At 37.7% G+C, this 14,290-nt stretch overlaps 3 protein-coding genes across 3 annotated transcripts; 2 read left to right on the top strand and 1 right to left on the bottom strand.

Moving 5' to 3' along the window:
- Positions 1 to 1,341: 1,341 nt before the first annotated feature.
- AK88_01770 (uncharacterized protein) lies at positions 1,342 to 3,552 on the top strand (the record flags this gene model as incomplete). The annotated part of the gene is made up of 1 exon (XM_012479405.1): positions 1,342 to 3,552. The coding sequence occupies one exon, from the start codon at positions 1,342 to 1,344 to the stop codon at positions 3,550 to 3,552; it is 2,211 nt and encodes a 736-aa protein (XP_012334828.1).
- Positions 3,553 to 4,216: 664 nt separating this feature from the next.
- On the bottom strand, positions 4,217 to 6,760 carry AK88_01769 (uncharacterized protein; the record flags this gene model as incomplete). The annotated part of the gene is made up of 2 exons (XM_012479404.1): positions 4,217 to 4,286; positions 4,455 to 6,760. The coding sequence occupies 2 exons, from the start codon at positions 6,758 to 6,760 to the stop codon at positions 4,217 to 4,219; spliced, it is 2,376 nt and encodes a 791-aa protein (XP_012334827.1).
- A 4,415-nt stretch (positions 6,761 to 11,175) lies between these two features.
- On the top strand, positions 11,176 to 12,720 carry AK88_01768 (uncharacterized protein; the record flags this gene model as incomplete). Its single annotated transcript, XM_012479403.1, has 1 exon — positions 11,176 to 12,720. One exon carries the CDS (start codon positions 11,176 to 11,178, stop codon positions 12,718 to 12,720), a length of 1,545 nt encoding a protein of 514 aa, XP_012334826.1.
- Between the last annotated feature and the right edge of the window lie 1,570 nt (positions 12,721 to 14,290).

Genomic DNA, 14,290 nt, shown 5'->3' with positions numbered 1-14,290 from the left:
AAAAAAAAAAAAAAAAAAAAAAAACTTCTTGTGCCTTTTTCATATCCCCCATAAGAATTTATGTGATTTATATGAATTCGTTGTTTATGTTAATTTTTTTTTTTTTTTTTTCTGTAGATTTTATATTTTTTTTAATTAAATGAAAAGAATATAAGAATATTAGACAAACGGAGTTTGATGAATACCAACTTGGACGGATTTCATCGAACATATATAACTGAAAACGTATTCATCAGTTCTGGTTAATCAGTTTAGGTTAAATAAATTTTCATTAATTCAATTTGACTTTATTTATTTTGAAGTGTTGACCTTGAAGTACTCATCTTGGAGTGCTACATCTAGATGTTTTAATTCTTTGATTAACTGATTGACTACCCTTATCTTCTTCCACCAGTTTGACTTTCCCCCATTTCGTCTTCTTTGCATGTTCACACGCAGTTTCATTTTTTTTTTAATTTGCTTTCTTTCAATTCTGTTTCAAGAGCGCATGAATTGCTCTGACGAATAAATAAGTCTTTCTTTGTCTAAGGGCACACATGCGGAGAGATATCCATATGCATGTGCACAAGTGCACAGTCCAAATTCCTGAGAGGGGCTCGAAGGGATTCTAGGAACAAGCCTATGATCCTTTGTCCGACATCCGTATGCGTGCTTATGTGTATGTATCATGTATTTGCGCTACTTTAGACCTTCCGATGCGCTGTGCGCATAAAGGCGCATAATCGAGGGGATTCGTTGCGTGAAATTTCTTTTCAACAAGTTTGTCTTCCCCGAAGGCAACGAGTAAAAAATGCCAGGAGAAAATACTCGTGGTGTACAGTATTTGTTTTCTCCCTCGGCAAGGGCGCCCTTTCCGCTGGGAAAAATATTCCATTGAGTATTGGCGCATTAGACACACCAACGTCAGAGCTTCTGAATATTTCGAAGCCACACAGATGCGTGGGAAACACGTATATATTATGACAATTTTGAAGTTAGCATACCTTGTCAAAGCTTATACGTATGGATTTATTCGCAGAGTATATTTGAATTCGAGTAAATCACCGCCTCACAGCTCCTAGCGAGTATTTTACGCACCATTGCAGCGGTGCCGTTCCTTTTCACTGTTACGTGTGAGCACGTGCATGTGCAGCAAGTGTAGAACAAGAACAGAAATAAAGTATAATAGGAGAAATAATTAAGCACAGAAAAAATTACGCAGTGAACAAAAAAAACCTAAGCAAAAAATAGGTAGAAGCACATAACATCAAATTAGTGAAATAAATCCAGAATAGACAACCCGCTATCCACTTTTTTTATTTTATTTATTTTTTTTTTTTCTCCTTTTTACGTGTTGTGAAAATGTCTCTGTCTATGCTTAGCGCGCTGATCAAAATTAAGTTGATCATTTATTGCTTTAAGAGACTGCTACTGTTTAACAAGTACAAACACATTCAGCTAGAGAAAAACAAGAAGAGAAAGAAACATAAATTACAACAAGGAGCACAAGGGGATGCCCTTGCAGAAATTGGCTCAACTGATGCAATTGTAAAAAAAAACCTCCAAACGAAAACGATTTATTTTATTAGACATAGTGAGTCAGTATGGAACAGTATGTTTAACAGAAAAATAACAACCAAAAATTTTTTAAAACTTTTTCTTATGTTCTTTTACGAAGTATTTTTTTTATTTAGTAAAAAGACCAGGCTAATTGACTCTCCATTGAGTAAAACTGGTATACAGGAGTCCGTTGAATTATCCAAATTTTTAAAGAGCAGCATAGATGATAATGAAAATACAAACTTTTGTATACACGAAGGAATTAAGCAATTGGAATACATTGATAAAGCCACAAAGGAGATGGATGCCTTCTATTCTAAGCTATGTGATGGAACATATGACGCAGTTACTGCGGAAGAAAAAAGCTACGTCAGTATTTGTGATGATTTTTATTATAGGACCACTGAAGAACAAAAAGATTATGCAATGATTTGTGATGGAATTGAAGAGCTGTCTGAGTTAGAACGGCACTTTAATGATATTTGTGAGGGGTACTTTGATGGGTTACTATACAAAGGGGCTAAGTTCGTGCCTCGTCGTATTGCAGGAGATGATGGTTATGAATCGTCCGGCGATGATGATGATGATGACGATAGCGATGACGAAGATGACGTAGATGTAAAACAATTCCAAGATGATGAACCACAAAATGATGTACAGCAGCAAACTAAAGAGAAACATATAACAGATAAGACGGATACAGGAAGTCAGTCCCAAGAGAAATGCAAAAAGACCAAGGGGAAAAAACACAAATCGGTACCTTCCAAAGCCGACACTTCCAAAACTGACACTTCCAAAACCGACACTTCCAAAACCGACACCTCCAAAAATGCCCAAGTCGCAGATGCATCAAAAGCGCCTACACTTAATGAAGATACTAAATCCAAGAAGAGCTCATTTAAATTCGGGCGAAGGAAAAATGCCAAAAAAAAAGTCTCCCATTCTACAGATTCCGAACCCAAAGGTGTCAAAAGTGGTCATAAGGAAATTGCACAAGCTGAAAAATCTGCTAGTAGAGGTTCCAGATTTGGAAGATCTCGCAAAAAAGGATCCAGAGGTTCTGACACTCCTATGTCGAGTTTAGAAGAAAAAGCAACAAGCACCTCTAGCACCGCAGACACCACAGAAGGAAGTAAAGATGACAATACACAACACATTCCGAAGCAAAAACCAGATAACTTAAGAAGTGTGTCCATTGAGACTAATCTGCATCCTGGCACCAGTACCCCTATTAAGGAAGATGAAGACATGCTTGAGAGTTCACTATGTGTAAGTAGTATTGGAAGTGAATTTAAGGAAACAGATGGCGCAAACAATCATGATGAAGAACAAGAAAAACAAGAAGAAGAAGTATCGGACAACATGGATACCTTCGGAAGTGTTGATAATATAGCAATCGAAGATCTTGAAGAACAATACAAATCAGAAAATATACTTAGTATGACTGTAAAAGAACATGTAGATATTCTTAATAACAAGAAATATAACAGTGTTGTGTTATGTTCAGATTTAAGAAGAGCCATTATAAGTTGTTTCATTGCCATGCAGGATCGATTCGCTACATCTAAAGAAAACGTGTATATGCTAAAATCACTACAGGAACTTAGTAGAAATGTAGATTCTATTACTTTGTTCAATTTCTACCATAAGTATGTTACACCCACGAAGAAGAATTACGTCAGTGAAGATGTTAATACTATGATTAAGCAGCAAGTTAAAATGACCGAAACAACACACGGGCGTAGATTCCAGGATACACTCTCGTATATATTTAGTGATACAAACAATATCTTTATCATTTTTGGTCACAGTTTGTGGTTCTTAAGTTTCTTTCGAAGCTTTTTAAAACCACCACACACGGCAAGAAATCACAAAATGAGAAATTCCGCTGTTGTCGTATTTAACCTCAGTAAATATGAAGATGAAAAAGGAAAGGAGCAATATGAAATCGACCCAGATAGTGTTACGGTTATTTTCAAGGGTTTCGAGAAAAAAGCTTGCAATAAAGACTAAATGTTATTAAAAAAAAAAAAAAAAAAAGGGAAACAAAGAAAAGCACTCCGGTGGAGAGTTACAAAAATAGACAATATGCTGTGCGAACTCTGAGTAGTTTGTACCAGAATAACAGCGTCACCGGTGAGTGGTCCCAAAATGTTACTTAAAAAAAACAAAAAACAAAAAGGAACGTTGAATCAGCGCAACGCAAAAACATGCGAAAGGCCGTGTCAACTTCTACTCTCACAAGGGGGTGCACATTACGCAGGAAGACAGGTGCATATAATAAGAATAATAAAAGCCACAAGTCTGTGAGTAAACCATGTTGGAATACATATACACCTACACGTTTGGGAAAAAAAAAATTAAAAAAAACGCCTAAACCTTTTTCGTCCACCCCACCTCCATTTTGTACTATATTAAAATTGTCCAAATATTAGTACACTTTTCATCCCCGCGTGGATGTATTTCCCCCTGCGTCGCTGTCATGCGTGAATTTCGTCGCTCGCCGATTCGAACATTTATTCGTTCATCTATTCGCACATGTTTCAGTACATTTCTTTGCCACTACCATAAATGATAGTGGCATTTCATTTCAATTTTCTTTCCTTCATTTTACCCCCTCACTTTTATTTACGTCCATTTGCAAACTTCCATTTTGATATATTTTTTTTTTTTTTTGTTACAGAAACTTGCCTAATTCGAAAATCATGTTTTTAACATTCCACAGCGAACTGTTGCTAAATTCATACCTGCGTAAAAAAAAAAGAAAAGAAAAGAAATATATTATCAATTAATTATGTCGCCCATTGTTCAGTGCAACAAATGGTTAGACAAGCGCCCTGCACTGTGTTCACTGACATTGTACGCATGTGTACACAAGCGTTGATATGCACCCCGGCCCTCGATCTTCTTGTTACCTGTTCATGCTGACTATGTACCGGGCCTTCCTCAAAAAGTAGTAGTGGGAAATTCTGTTCTTATGAAATATCGACAGAAATTGCAAAAAGGTAGAAAGGTCCATGAAGTATATCTCATCGCACAGCTGCCGCAAGAGGATGCTAAAAAAGGCATTGTCCTTTTGAACCATGTGCAAATGGTCCATCGATCTTAATATGTGCAAAATGCTGCGTGGGCTGAATTTCAACTCTCCCCGAGCAATTCTATCCTGCACGACTTGCTTAACTTCGTTAAAATACGCTAGCGCTTCATTCTGCTCAATCATGATGGAAAAGTAAAAAAAATTGGCTAGCTGCTTTTCCTTCAAATAATAATTAAAAAAAAAATTCTGCGAATGTGTAAGCGTCTTTTCAATTTGTTCCCTTGTTATTCCAAACTTATCATGTAGGTGCTTAAATTGGGAATTGAATAAATTTAAATCTACTACATATTTTTCGGATAAATAATTCACTTCCTTTTTTTTCTCACTGTACAAAAAGTTTATGTCACTCTTGGATGGGTCTTCATCGTCACGCACACTACTGTAGTAATCCTCTATCAGTGTGGAACCTTCGTTGATGGCATAGTCCATATCGCTCAGGTAAATCTTCTTATACATTTGCAGGTATACCAAACTTACGTTCTTCAAAAAAGTTATTAATTCGCTATCCCGTACCCTATTGTCCGTAACAATTTTCATACAGTACGTTAATAAATACGCCGGCATGGTATGCACGTCTCTACATATGCGTTTCGTGACCTCTTTTTTTAAGAGCTCTACTTTATCATTTGTCAACTTGGATTCGTACAACCCTTTAAAAATTAAGTACACATGAAATAGGCTAAAGTTATTTATATTGTATTTCACCTTGCCGTACAGGAAATCGTTAAATAGGTGAAACGAATGGCTTAAATTGACTTCCAAATTTTGAGCATCTTTCTCTGCACAGGTGGATACGTCTTCCCCTTCGACGTGGACCTTCTTCTTCGCGCTCTCCTTGTGTCCAGAATTTTTATTGCCGTTTCGTCCCCACCTACTGTGCGCTTCTTCGAAGACACCATATTTCAAAAAGGGGTATGTTACCAGAGATATATTTTCCAATGAAGTGTTACTTAAATCATTCAAAATATGGTTGTAAATAATTTTGTAAATCCTCTTTCGCTGCAACAGCTTGTCTTTCAGTGCGTAGAACAAAATGCTCAGGTAATTGTTATCCAGCATGTAATACTCCTGTTCAATTTTAGAGAAGATATAATTCCACTTTAAAAATTTCCCCTTGGTAAAAATACAATCCGCAAAGCATAAAATGGATATGTGCTTTATATTTAGCTTTTCAATATTGTCATTTAGGTATGTTACTAATTTGTCTATCACATTCCTGTTCCTCTCCTGGAAGAACAAATTGACCCTATCTAGTTGGCAATAGACAAGAAGAGCAGAGCACACAGAATCAATTTCACTCAAATCCAGATCGTACCTATTAAACGTTTTCGCAATGCTATCGAAAAGTAAATACGCGTTGTTCACATTTTTCCTAACACCTAAGCAGTTCCCTCCGTCGGAGTTGCATCCATTTATGCCACTGCTATTGAAGGTGTAAAAGGAGCTGATCAGACTTAACACACTATTAATATCGATGTCGTTTCTGTTCAAGATAAGCAGGGAACTATGCTCGACTACCTTTTTGTATATCTCTTCATTATAATAACTGTTATTATTATTCATTGCATAAAGTATATTCGCGCAGTTTTTTATATTTAGGGAGTACAAATTGGTGGAAATATTCCCAAGCATTGTGAGAAAAAAATAGTGGTTATAAAAAATTGCCTGCGAGGCGTATTTAAATATATAGCTTAACACATTTCCATTCACTTTGTGCGCAATTCTTGTACACCTGTTTAGCAGATTCTTCCAAATGCAACTTTCCATAATATTCTCTTGTATGCATTTATTCATAATTACACATAGAGTTATTTCGTCCATTTGTTCAATATATAAGCTGCCCCCCAATTTGTTATGCAGGGATATATTTGGATAGCCAAAAAAATTTAAACTGGTCTTTTCATTTATCATATCCTGGTTCCCATTTTCCACAACAAATTGTTTATTCACATGTGTCTGCTTCCAGTATTCCCCCTTAATGTTAATTTTGTGCACATTCGAATTTTCCGCCAGGGGCCTCCTCGTTTTGTATTTATCGTTTTGCTTACTCCATTTCCTCTTGCTTGGGGGGTTATAATGCCTTTTGCTCACAAGGAAGAAGAAGCATTTCTGATTTGTTTTCATTTAAATTATATTTTTTCGTAAAGTTGGCACAAAAAGTAGACCCCCACATGGGTTTATTAAAATTTGGCAGAATGACCAAATGTTACAGCGAAGAAAAGACCATCTCAACAGCGGAAATCTGGTACAACGTTGTAATTTTGGAACAAAAAACAAAAAAAATTTTCATATATGTTTTTTACCCCTTTTACACACACACATGGGAATAAGGAAAAGCAACATTTGTCAAAGCCCCTCTACAGCCGCTTCCCCTTTCACCACAGAGTAGTTTACATACTTTTACGAGCACCAAACTTGTTTTCCTACAAACATTCTCTCACATTCGCCAAGTTGCCCCACAGTTTCCATAGGCGCGGTTACATAGTCTTAAGGCGTTCACCAGGATGGTACTATTTTGTGGGCATGTAAAATGCACCCTCAAAAGTTCTCCCAAGGAAATACAGCTAAATTGGTAGGTTTTATGAGCTATTTTTTTTTTTTTTTTTTTTTTCCTGTGTTCATAAAAAAGTTGAATAATTGACAAAAACAAAATAGCTAAATAAACATTTATTCAAATGTGAACACATGTAGTAAAGCATCACATAGAATTGTACCATTTTAGCGCCTTCACTACAAATGCGTGGAATGGAAAAACACACAAAAGAATCTTCAATAGTAGCATTTTAGCACAATTTGGGATGGGCCTACTATACTGTATGGGCGCAAAAAAAAAAAAAAAAATTTAAGGTTAGCAGTTAGGACCTCGCAGGGCTGTGTGGCAAACTACATACTGTTGCTGCTGTGTAATATTTAACGGTGCACCTTTTTTACTCTGTTTTTTTTTTTTCACTGCCTATGAACAATGGAGTGGTGTGCTGTATATAGAAGGTACTTTTGTAAATCCACATAGTGCGATCACTTCACAAAAATGCGGCGACAGCATCGTCTTGGCAATTGTATTCCCATGTGAGTTATTAGGAGGTGTGGATACATAGCACATATATATACACATGTGTGTGCCGCAGAAAAACCATGAAATGTGGGAGTAATTTGCACAACTGTCCCCTATCAACGTGCCTTTCCCCCAAATGGGCACTTTACGAAGGTTTATTACATAGGGGGGACAACTTATTTTGGGTCACTTCTTTTTCTAGTTGTAAGAAATGCTAATCAATAGTTTTAACAGAAACGTTGTTTTACCTTTTTTTCTGGGGGGGACACGTGCGACCTAAGGGGGAGGTATAGAGCAGATCAAATAATACACAAATGCTCTGCATTATCAAACACACCTCATGTCTGACGAGCTGGCCATGGCCACACGCTACTATACATTTTGACTTTTTCAAATAAAGTACCTATACTTAAAACTCGATAAGGTGAGGCTTTCATTTAGCAAGAAATTTTAAAATGACCATGCTAAGCTTCCCGGCTCAAAGGAATGCTCGTAGCGAAAAATGGAATCCAAAAAGGTTAAGCCAATTTGTATGCACACGCAGGTGCCGCGCGTAATGAAACTTCCTCCACAATGAAAACATATTTGTCACTAAAATGTGCAAATAAGTAAAAAAAAAAAAAAAAAAAAAAAAAAACCATTGCATTTATTAAACATACAACCGAATGGAATGGACAATATAATTTCTTTCAGCTTTACAACGTATAGGGGAAAAATTGCGTCATGTCCTGCACACTTATGTTCAAGATGTCCAAAATGAGGAAGCCGTGTTATATGAACAACAAGGCTCATGTTCCCTTTCAAATTAATGCGTCTAAGTGAAGAGACTATGTTACTAACATACACGTGCAATTTTTTTTCTCCGTCGATTATTTACATTTATATCTATAACACACATGGCAGTTAAACAAATTTACTTTTTTTTTACCACCCCCTCGTGTACACTTCAACCAATTATCCGTTGTGACATTTCATTTTTCTTTTTGTTAATGCTATATAGTGTATACGCCTTATAAACAATTAAATAAACTTTTTCACCTTTTCAAAATGTTTCAAATGTGCAATGTATTGCTCGAACATGTGTGGTATGACGGAAAATGTGAAATATATTCCCAAATATATTTTCCATTAAGTACAGGGTTGGCTATATGAACCTTTTAAGCGATGGTCATGCAGCAACAAAAAAATATATATTTACTTATGTGTGAATATCCCTTGCCCCCATTTTAATTCCAATATTAATGTAGACACAGAACTCGAAAGAACTAGAAAAGACCACAACTGTGTGGTACAAGAAAGCAATTAGGCTTTCCCCTCTTTGATCATCTTTACAAAAATGCATAATTTATTTTATGGACAAACGTAAAACATTGAACATCCCTTATGGATGAAGGGAAATATATACATGTCTGTGTAAACACTTTTCAATGCGGTAACACATTTCGCCATGTACCATTCTGTTGCAACTGTTGTTATAAAATGTGTAATTTCGGGGAAGACAATAAAATAAGAGGTTAATGTTTTGTTCAAGCTTTCGAAAAAAAATATTATTCCCAAATGGCAATGCACTTTTATTACTTAATTCGACAGCGTGCCCATTTTTCCCCCACTGAGAGATATGATCAAGCGTAGGTAAAAACGTAGGTACATGCAAAAGTGTAAGCATACATGAGAATGTCCTAGCGCATCCGCTGTGCTTTTCCCCAAATAGGAGATATAAACCAACGCACTGGAAAACAAGCCTCCGTTGGAATGTGTAACTGAAACAAAAAACTCCGCATGGAAGCGGCCATCAACACTCACTCGAGACACACTACGCATATGCATATAAAATGAAACTTCAATGTAACAATTTTGAAATTTGGAGGGAGAAAATAAAATTTCACTTATGGTGGAAGAGCTAGAGTATGAGCAGATAAGCCCAACCCCTATTCGTAAAACGCGATAGTTTATTAAGAGAAAGAAAAAAGGGGGGAATACCGATTAAAAGGATGCAAAAATGCGAATAAAAAGTACACAGGAGGCCATAATAAAGGTAAAAGGAATGAAAACAAAAAACGAGGGCAAACTCAGCGACGCGCAGCAAAATAGCAACACTGAAGTATAGCCGCAAACGGGTAGCTCACACCAAATGTGCTGGCCGCAAGCCATGCTCAAAACTTCGCCAGTGCGCAATAAAGGCAAGGCACATTTCGCGCGTCGCACATTTCCGAATTATGCATATGTACATGCGTACGTGAGCACATACGTACATACATGCAAATGTGATTGCGATGCGTAACCGTTCCTGTGAAACCTGCGACCACAGGGGTACCTTGCTGTATATGTACGTATTGCAAATGGGCACAGGAAAAAAGTTATACCGGAAAAAGATTTTTTTTGTAGAATAGTTACGTACAATTTTGAAGGCTCATGCGACACATTGTTAAAAGAAGTATAAAATTTTAGCAGCACATTAGCTAAATACAAATTTTGTTTTCACCCTTTGCGCCCATGCCCCCACTCACACAAACGGTTTTTTCCTCACCCTTACTTTTACCGCTACGTTTACATCACAATCAGTTATCTTTTGCTTTTATTTTTATTTCTCTGTGAAAAAAAAACACAAAAACAAGGAAGCAACTCCTGACCTGCCAAACGAAAAAAAGGTAGATAAGCATTTTATGGTGTAATGTGACCCAGTGTGATGAAATAAATGACAGCGATGCATCAGGCGGTGAAAAATAAGGAGAGAACCACATGCCTGTAAAGCATTATGGTCGCATTCCATAGCGCTGCGAGGAAGGTTACGTCACACTATATTACACTTTGACGAAGCTTAGAGGGAATGAGATAAAGTGCAAAAAGGGAAGAATACAAGGGAATTTTCCCCCGCCGCGCTGATATGCCGTGCACCCCACCGCTTTTCTCCTCCTATCCATTTGCGTACACTCGCGCCTACACGCACGTATGCTTACGCCTTTACACGTGGAACAGCTTGAATAACCCACGACGAGACTGAGAAATTAATTTTTCTAGCACTGAGTCACATGTGAGGGAACGTAAGGAGCAACTGGAAAAAAAAAAAAAAACAAAGCCACGTTGGAGAGTCTGAAACAGTGAGCGCAGGAAGAAAGCACACCCAGTGCAAAAAAACAAAAAAAGGAGAACATTAAGTCAGCGTTGTTTTCGTCCGTCGAGCGATACGTGCCAGCTCACAGTTACGTACCTCCCCTTCACACATGCACAGGGGCGCGCCTTAACACACACCCGCACGTACACAGGACCCCCCGCTTTTTCTTACATACATACGTACATTCTCCTTTATGTGCACTCCCCTTTATGTGTATACACACCCGCTCGAGCCAAAAGGCCCCCCAAAAAGGGAAAAAAAACGAAGCGCAGACGCGTTTGAGCAAGTATCCATAAAAGGAGAAAGAAAAAGCCGTACTTCTCATTCTACGCGCGCGACATTACACCACCTTTTACTCTGGAAAGCCGAAACAGCATGAACAACATGAACAGCATGAACAGCATGAATAGCATGAACAGTATGAACAGTATGAACAGCTTGAATAACATGAACAATATGAACAATATGAACAACATGCAAACCATGAGCAACAGCACACAGGCGTTTAGCGCCGACAAAAATGAAGCCACTTATGGAGACACAAGGATAGCCGAGCAGCAACAACAACAACAGCAGCAGTGCAACTACCAAATGAATAACCCATACAACCCGGCACCATCCATCCCCACAAAACTGTTTGTCAGTTCTGTTCCAAAAAGTTTAACAGAAAATGATATAAAAACGATATTTGAAGAATACGGAAGTATCAAAGATGTGGTTTTCATAAAAGACAAAAAACCAAACGTAAATCGAGCAAATGTATTCGTCCGAATGGAGTCCATATATTATGCACAAAAGGCTATCAACGATTTACACGGAAAAAAAGTACTGTGTGAAACATTAGGACCATTGATAGTCAAATTTGCCATAGGGGAGTGGGAGAAATATGGAGTGAATATGCATAACGCGAATGAAAATGAAGCAAAATTATTTGTTGGTTCTCTTCCAAAGGAAATAACCGAAGAGCAAATAAGGAATCTATTCAATAGATATGGAAACGTAACAGAAGTTTACATCATGAAAAACAGCAACGGGGTTAGTAAAAGGTGTGCTTTTGTTAATTACGCCTACAAAGAACAAGGAATATTTGCAATACAAAATTTGAATGGAAAAATAGCTATCGAAAATGCAGAAAAGCCAATTGAAGTTCGATTTGCAGAAACGAAAAATCAGCTACAGGAGAAGCAGCTACTAAACAGGGCCCTACTCAACCCGCTGAACAACAACAACAACAACAACAACAACAACGGCAATAACAACAGTACCAACAACGGCAACAATAATAATCAGAGCAATAACAATAATAACAACGCCTTTTTGCAGTCTCAACAATTTAAAAATATGCATGTCAATTCTTTTAATAGATACCCTGTACATATGAATTATAATTTACAAAACAATACCACTCACCAGAGAAACGCAAATAACGATGCACATTCCCCGTGGAAACAATATTTTTCCAAAGAAGATGGACGACCATACTATCACAACGAGATAACGGGACAGACACAATGGCATAAACCCAGAAAACTTGATCAAGATTTTATTAATCCATTAAATATGAATGAAATGTCTGGTCCTGTGGGAGCAAATATTTTCATTTTCCACATCCCAAATGAGTGGATACAAAATGATTTATTAGCTGCCTTTTCTCCCTTTGGAAATATCATTTCTGCACACATTGCCACTGAAAAGGACACTGGTAGAAACAGAGGCTTCGCTTTCGTTTCGTATGACAATGTAGATAGCGCAATAAATGCTGTTAAATACATGAACGGATTTTTAGCACATAAGAAGAAGCTCAAGGTCACCATAAAGAAGGGCGAGGAGCAGTACGTGCAGGCACTTCTCAACCAGAGAAGCAAGCTGAACACTCCTGACAATAGGAGAAATTTCATGAACGCCACGCCGCATGCGTGATTGGTTGTCAGGTGGTGAAAGAATCACCCCATGTGAGGAAGGCATATATTTATATGAGGGGCGTTCCCCTTTTTTCCTTGTGCACGCGCCGCGTTGGCCGACTTTTACGCGAGTAGGAACCAGTGTATTACGTTTACGACCCTGTGCGTGTGCACAACAGAACATAATAAACAGCTTACACGCGTGCGCGTACCTATATATGTGTACGCATTGTATACGCCAAAAATGTCTTTCCTGAGGAGGATGGAATATGCCAATATGGATACTGGACGGAGGTCAAAAATACGGACAAGCGAAGAAGCATAAAAAGAAACAGAAGAACACGCGGTAGGAAGGAAAAAATTCGAGAGCTCGAAAAAAAACAAAAAAAAAAACAAAAAAAAAAAAAAAAAGCCATTTAACGCGAAAGCATTACGATAATGCACACCCCTTTTTGTACAGCTTCATATTTGTTTTCAACCATGAATTTTTTGTAGTAGGGCGCCTACTGTGTATGTATGTGTGTGTGTATTTTTCCGTATGTACATGTACCTACGCATACACGCCTGCATGTATGTGACCTTCATGTGAGTGCTTAAATTTTGCAGGCACACATTTGGCCCTCCATGTTTACTTGAGTGAGAGGTGCGCACGTGCGCATTTATATGCATTTGCACATGTCCATGTGCACACTTACACATACGTGGAATACCGCATATGAGGTGAGGCACGCGAAATTTCGCATGGCATGTTTGGAACATTATATCAAAGCGCGTATCGAAATTAAAGTGAAAAGTGCTGTTAATTCTACGTCATTTTAGTGCCGCGCTTAATGACTTTAAAATTTGCATGTTATGTTTGTGTGGGTGTGTCTATGCATATGTGGACATGTCGCAGCCAGAGCCGTAGAGACGTGGTTGTATTTTTTTCCCATTTTGCGTGCACGCGAATTCACGGTTGTTTGCTGAAACATGTTGTGAATGCCCTGAATTAGTTTTGCTACTGCATGTACCCCTCTGCACGTGCGCCCCATAGGCTTGTTCTATCCTGCCACATGTATAATATATTTTTTAATTGCATGTAAAGATGTGCAGTTACGTTGTATATACAGGGGTGTGCATATGTGCTGTGCACGGTGTGCGAATACGCACGTGTATACATGCTTGTGGAATAGTCGAGTTCTTTTTTTTTATTTTTTAAAATTGATTTTGGTCGTATTAAAGTATGCAGCGTATAGTATAGCCGCAGCTCGAGTTGCACGGCTGAAGCTACACAGCGGAGTTACATAGCTAGAAGGTTTTCAATTAACAACATATTCACTTCATGTGGCGCAAATGCACCTGAATTATGGGCTCTGTCCCTGCACGAGCATATATATACACACCTACATATGTGCGTAAATGTACAATAGTCGAGTACTTTACGCCTCTAAACACAAAGAGGCAAAATATTTTTCCTTCTGCCACTGTAGCCTTTCCTTTTTTTTTCCCTTTTATCGTATCTACTGATGAAATGTACATACCCAGAAGACAAAATGCTATTTAAAAAACGTACCATAAAAAATATAAAAAAAAAAAAAAAAAAAAAAAAA

This window comes from Plasmodium fragile (genome assembly GCF_000956335.1).
Source record: "Plasmodium fragile strain nilgiri unplaced genomic scaffold supercont1.16, whole genome shotgun sequence".
NCBI classification, from domain to species: domain Eukaryota; phylum Apicomplexa; class Aconoidasida; order Haemosporida; family Plasmodiidae; genus Plasmodium; species Plasmodium fragile.
The sequence above is the reverse complement of the archived record's forward strand: the minus strand, read 5'-3'. Positions and strand labels throughout refer to the sequence as shown.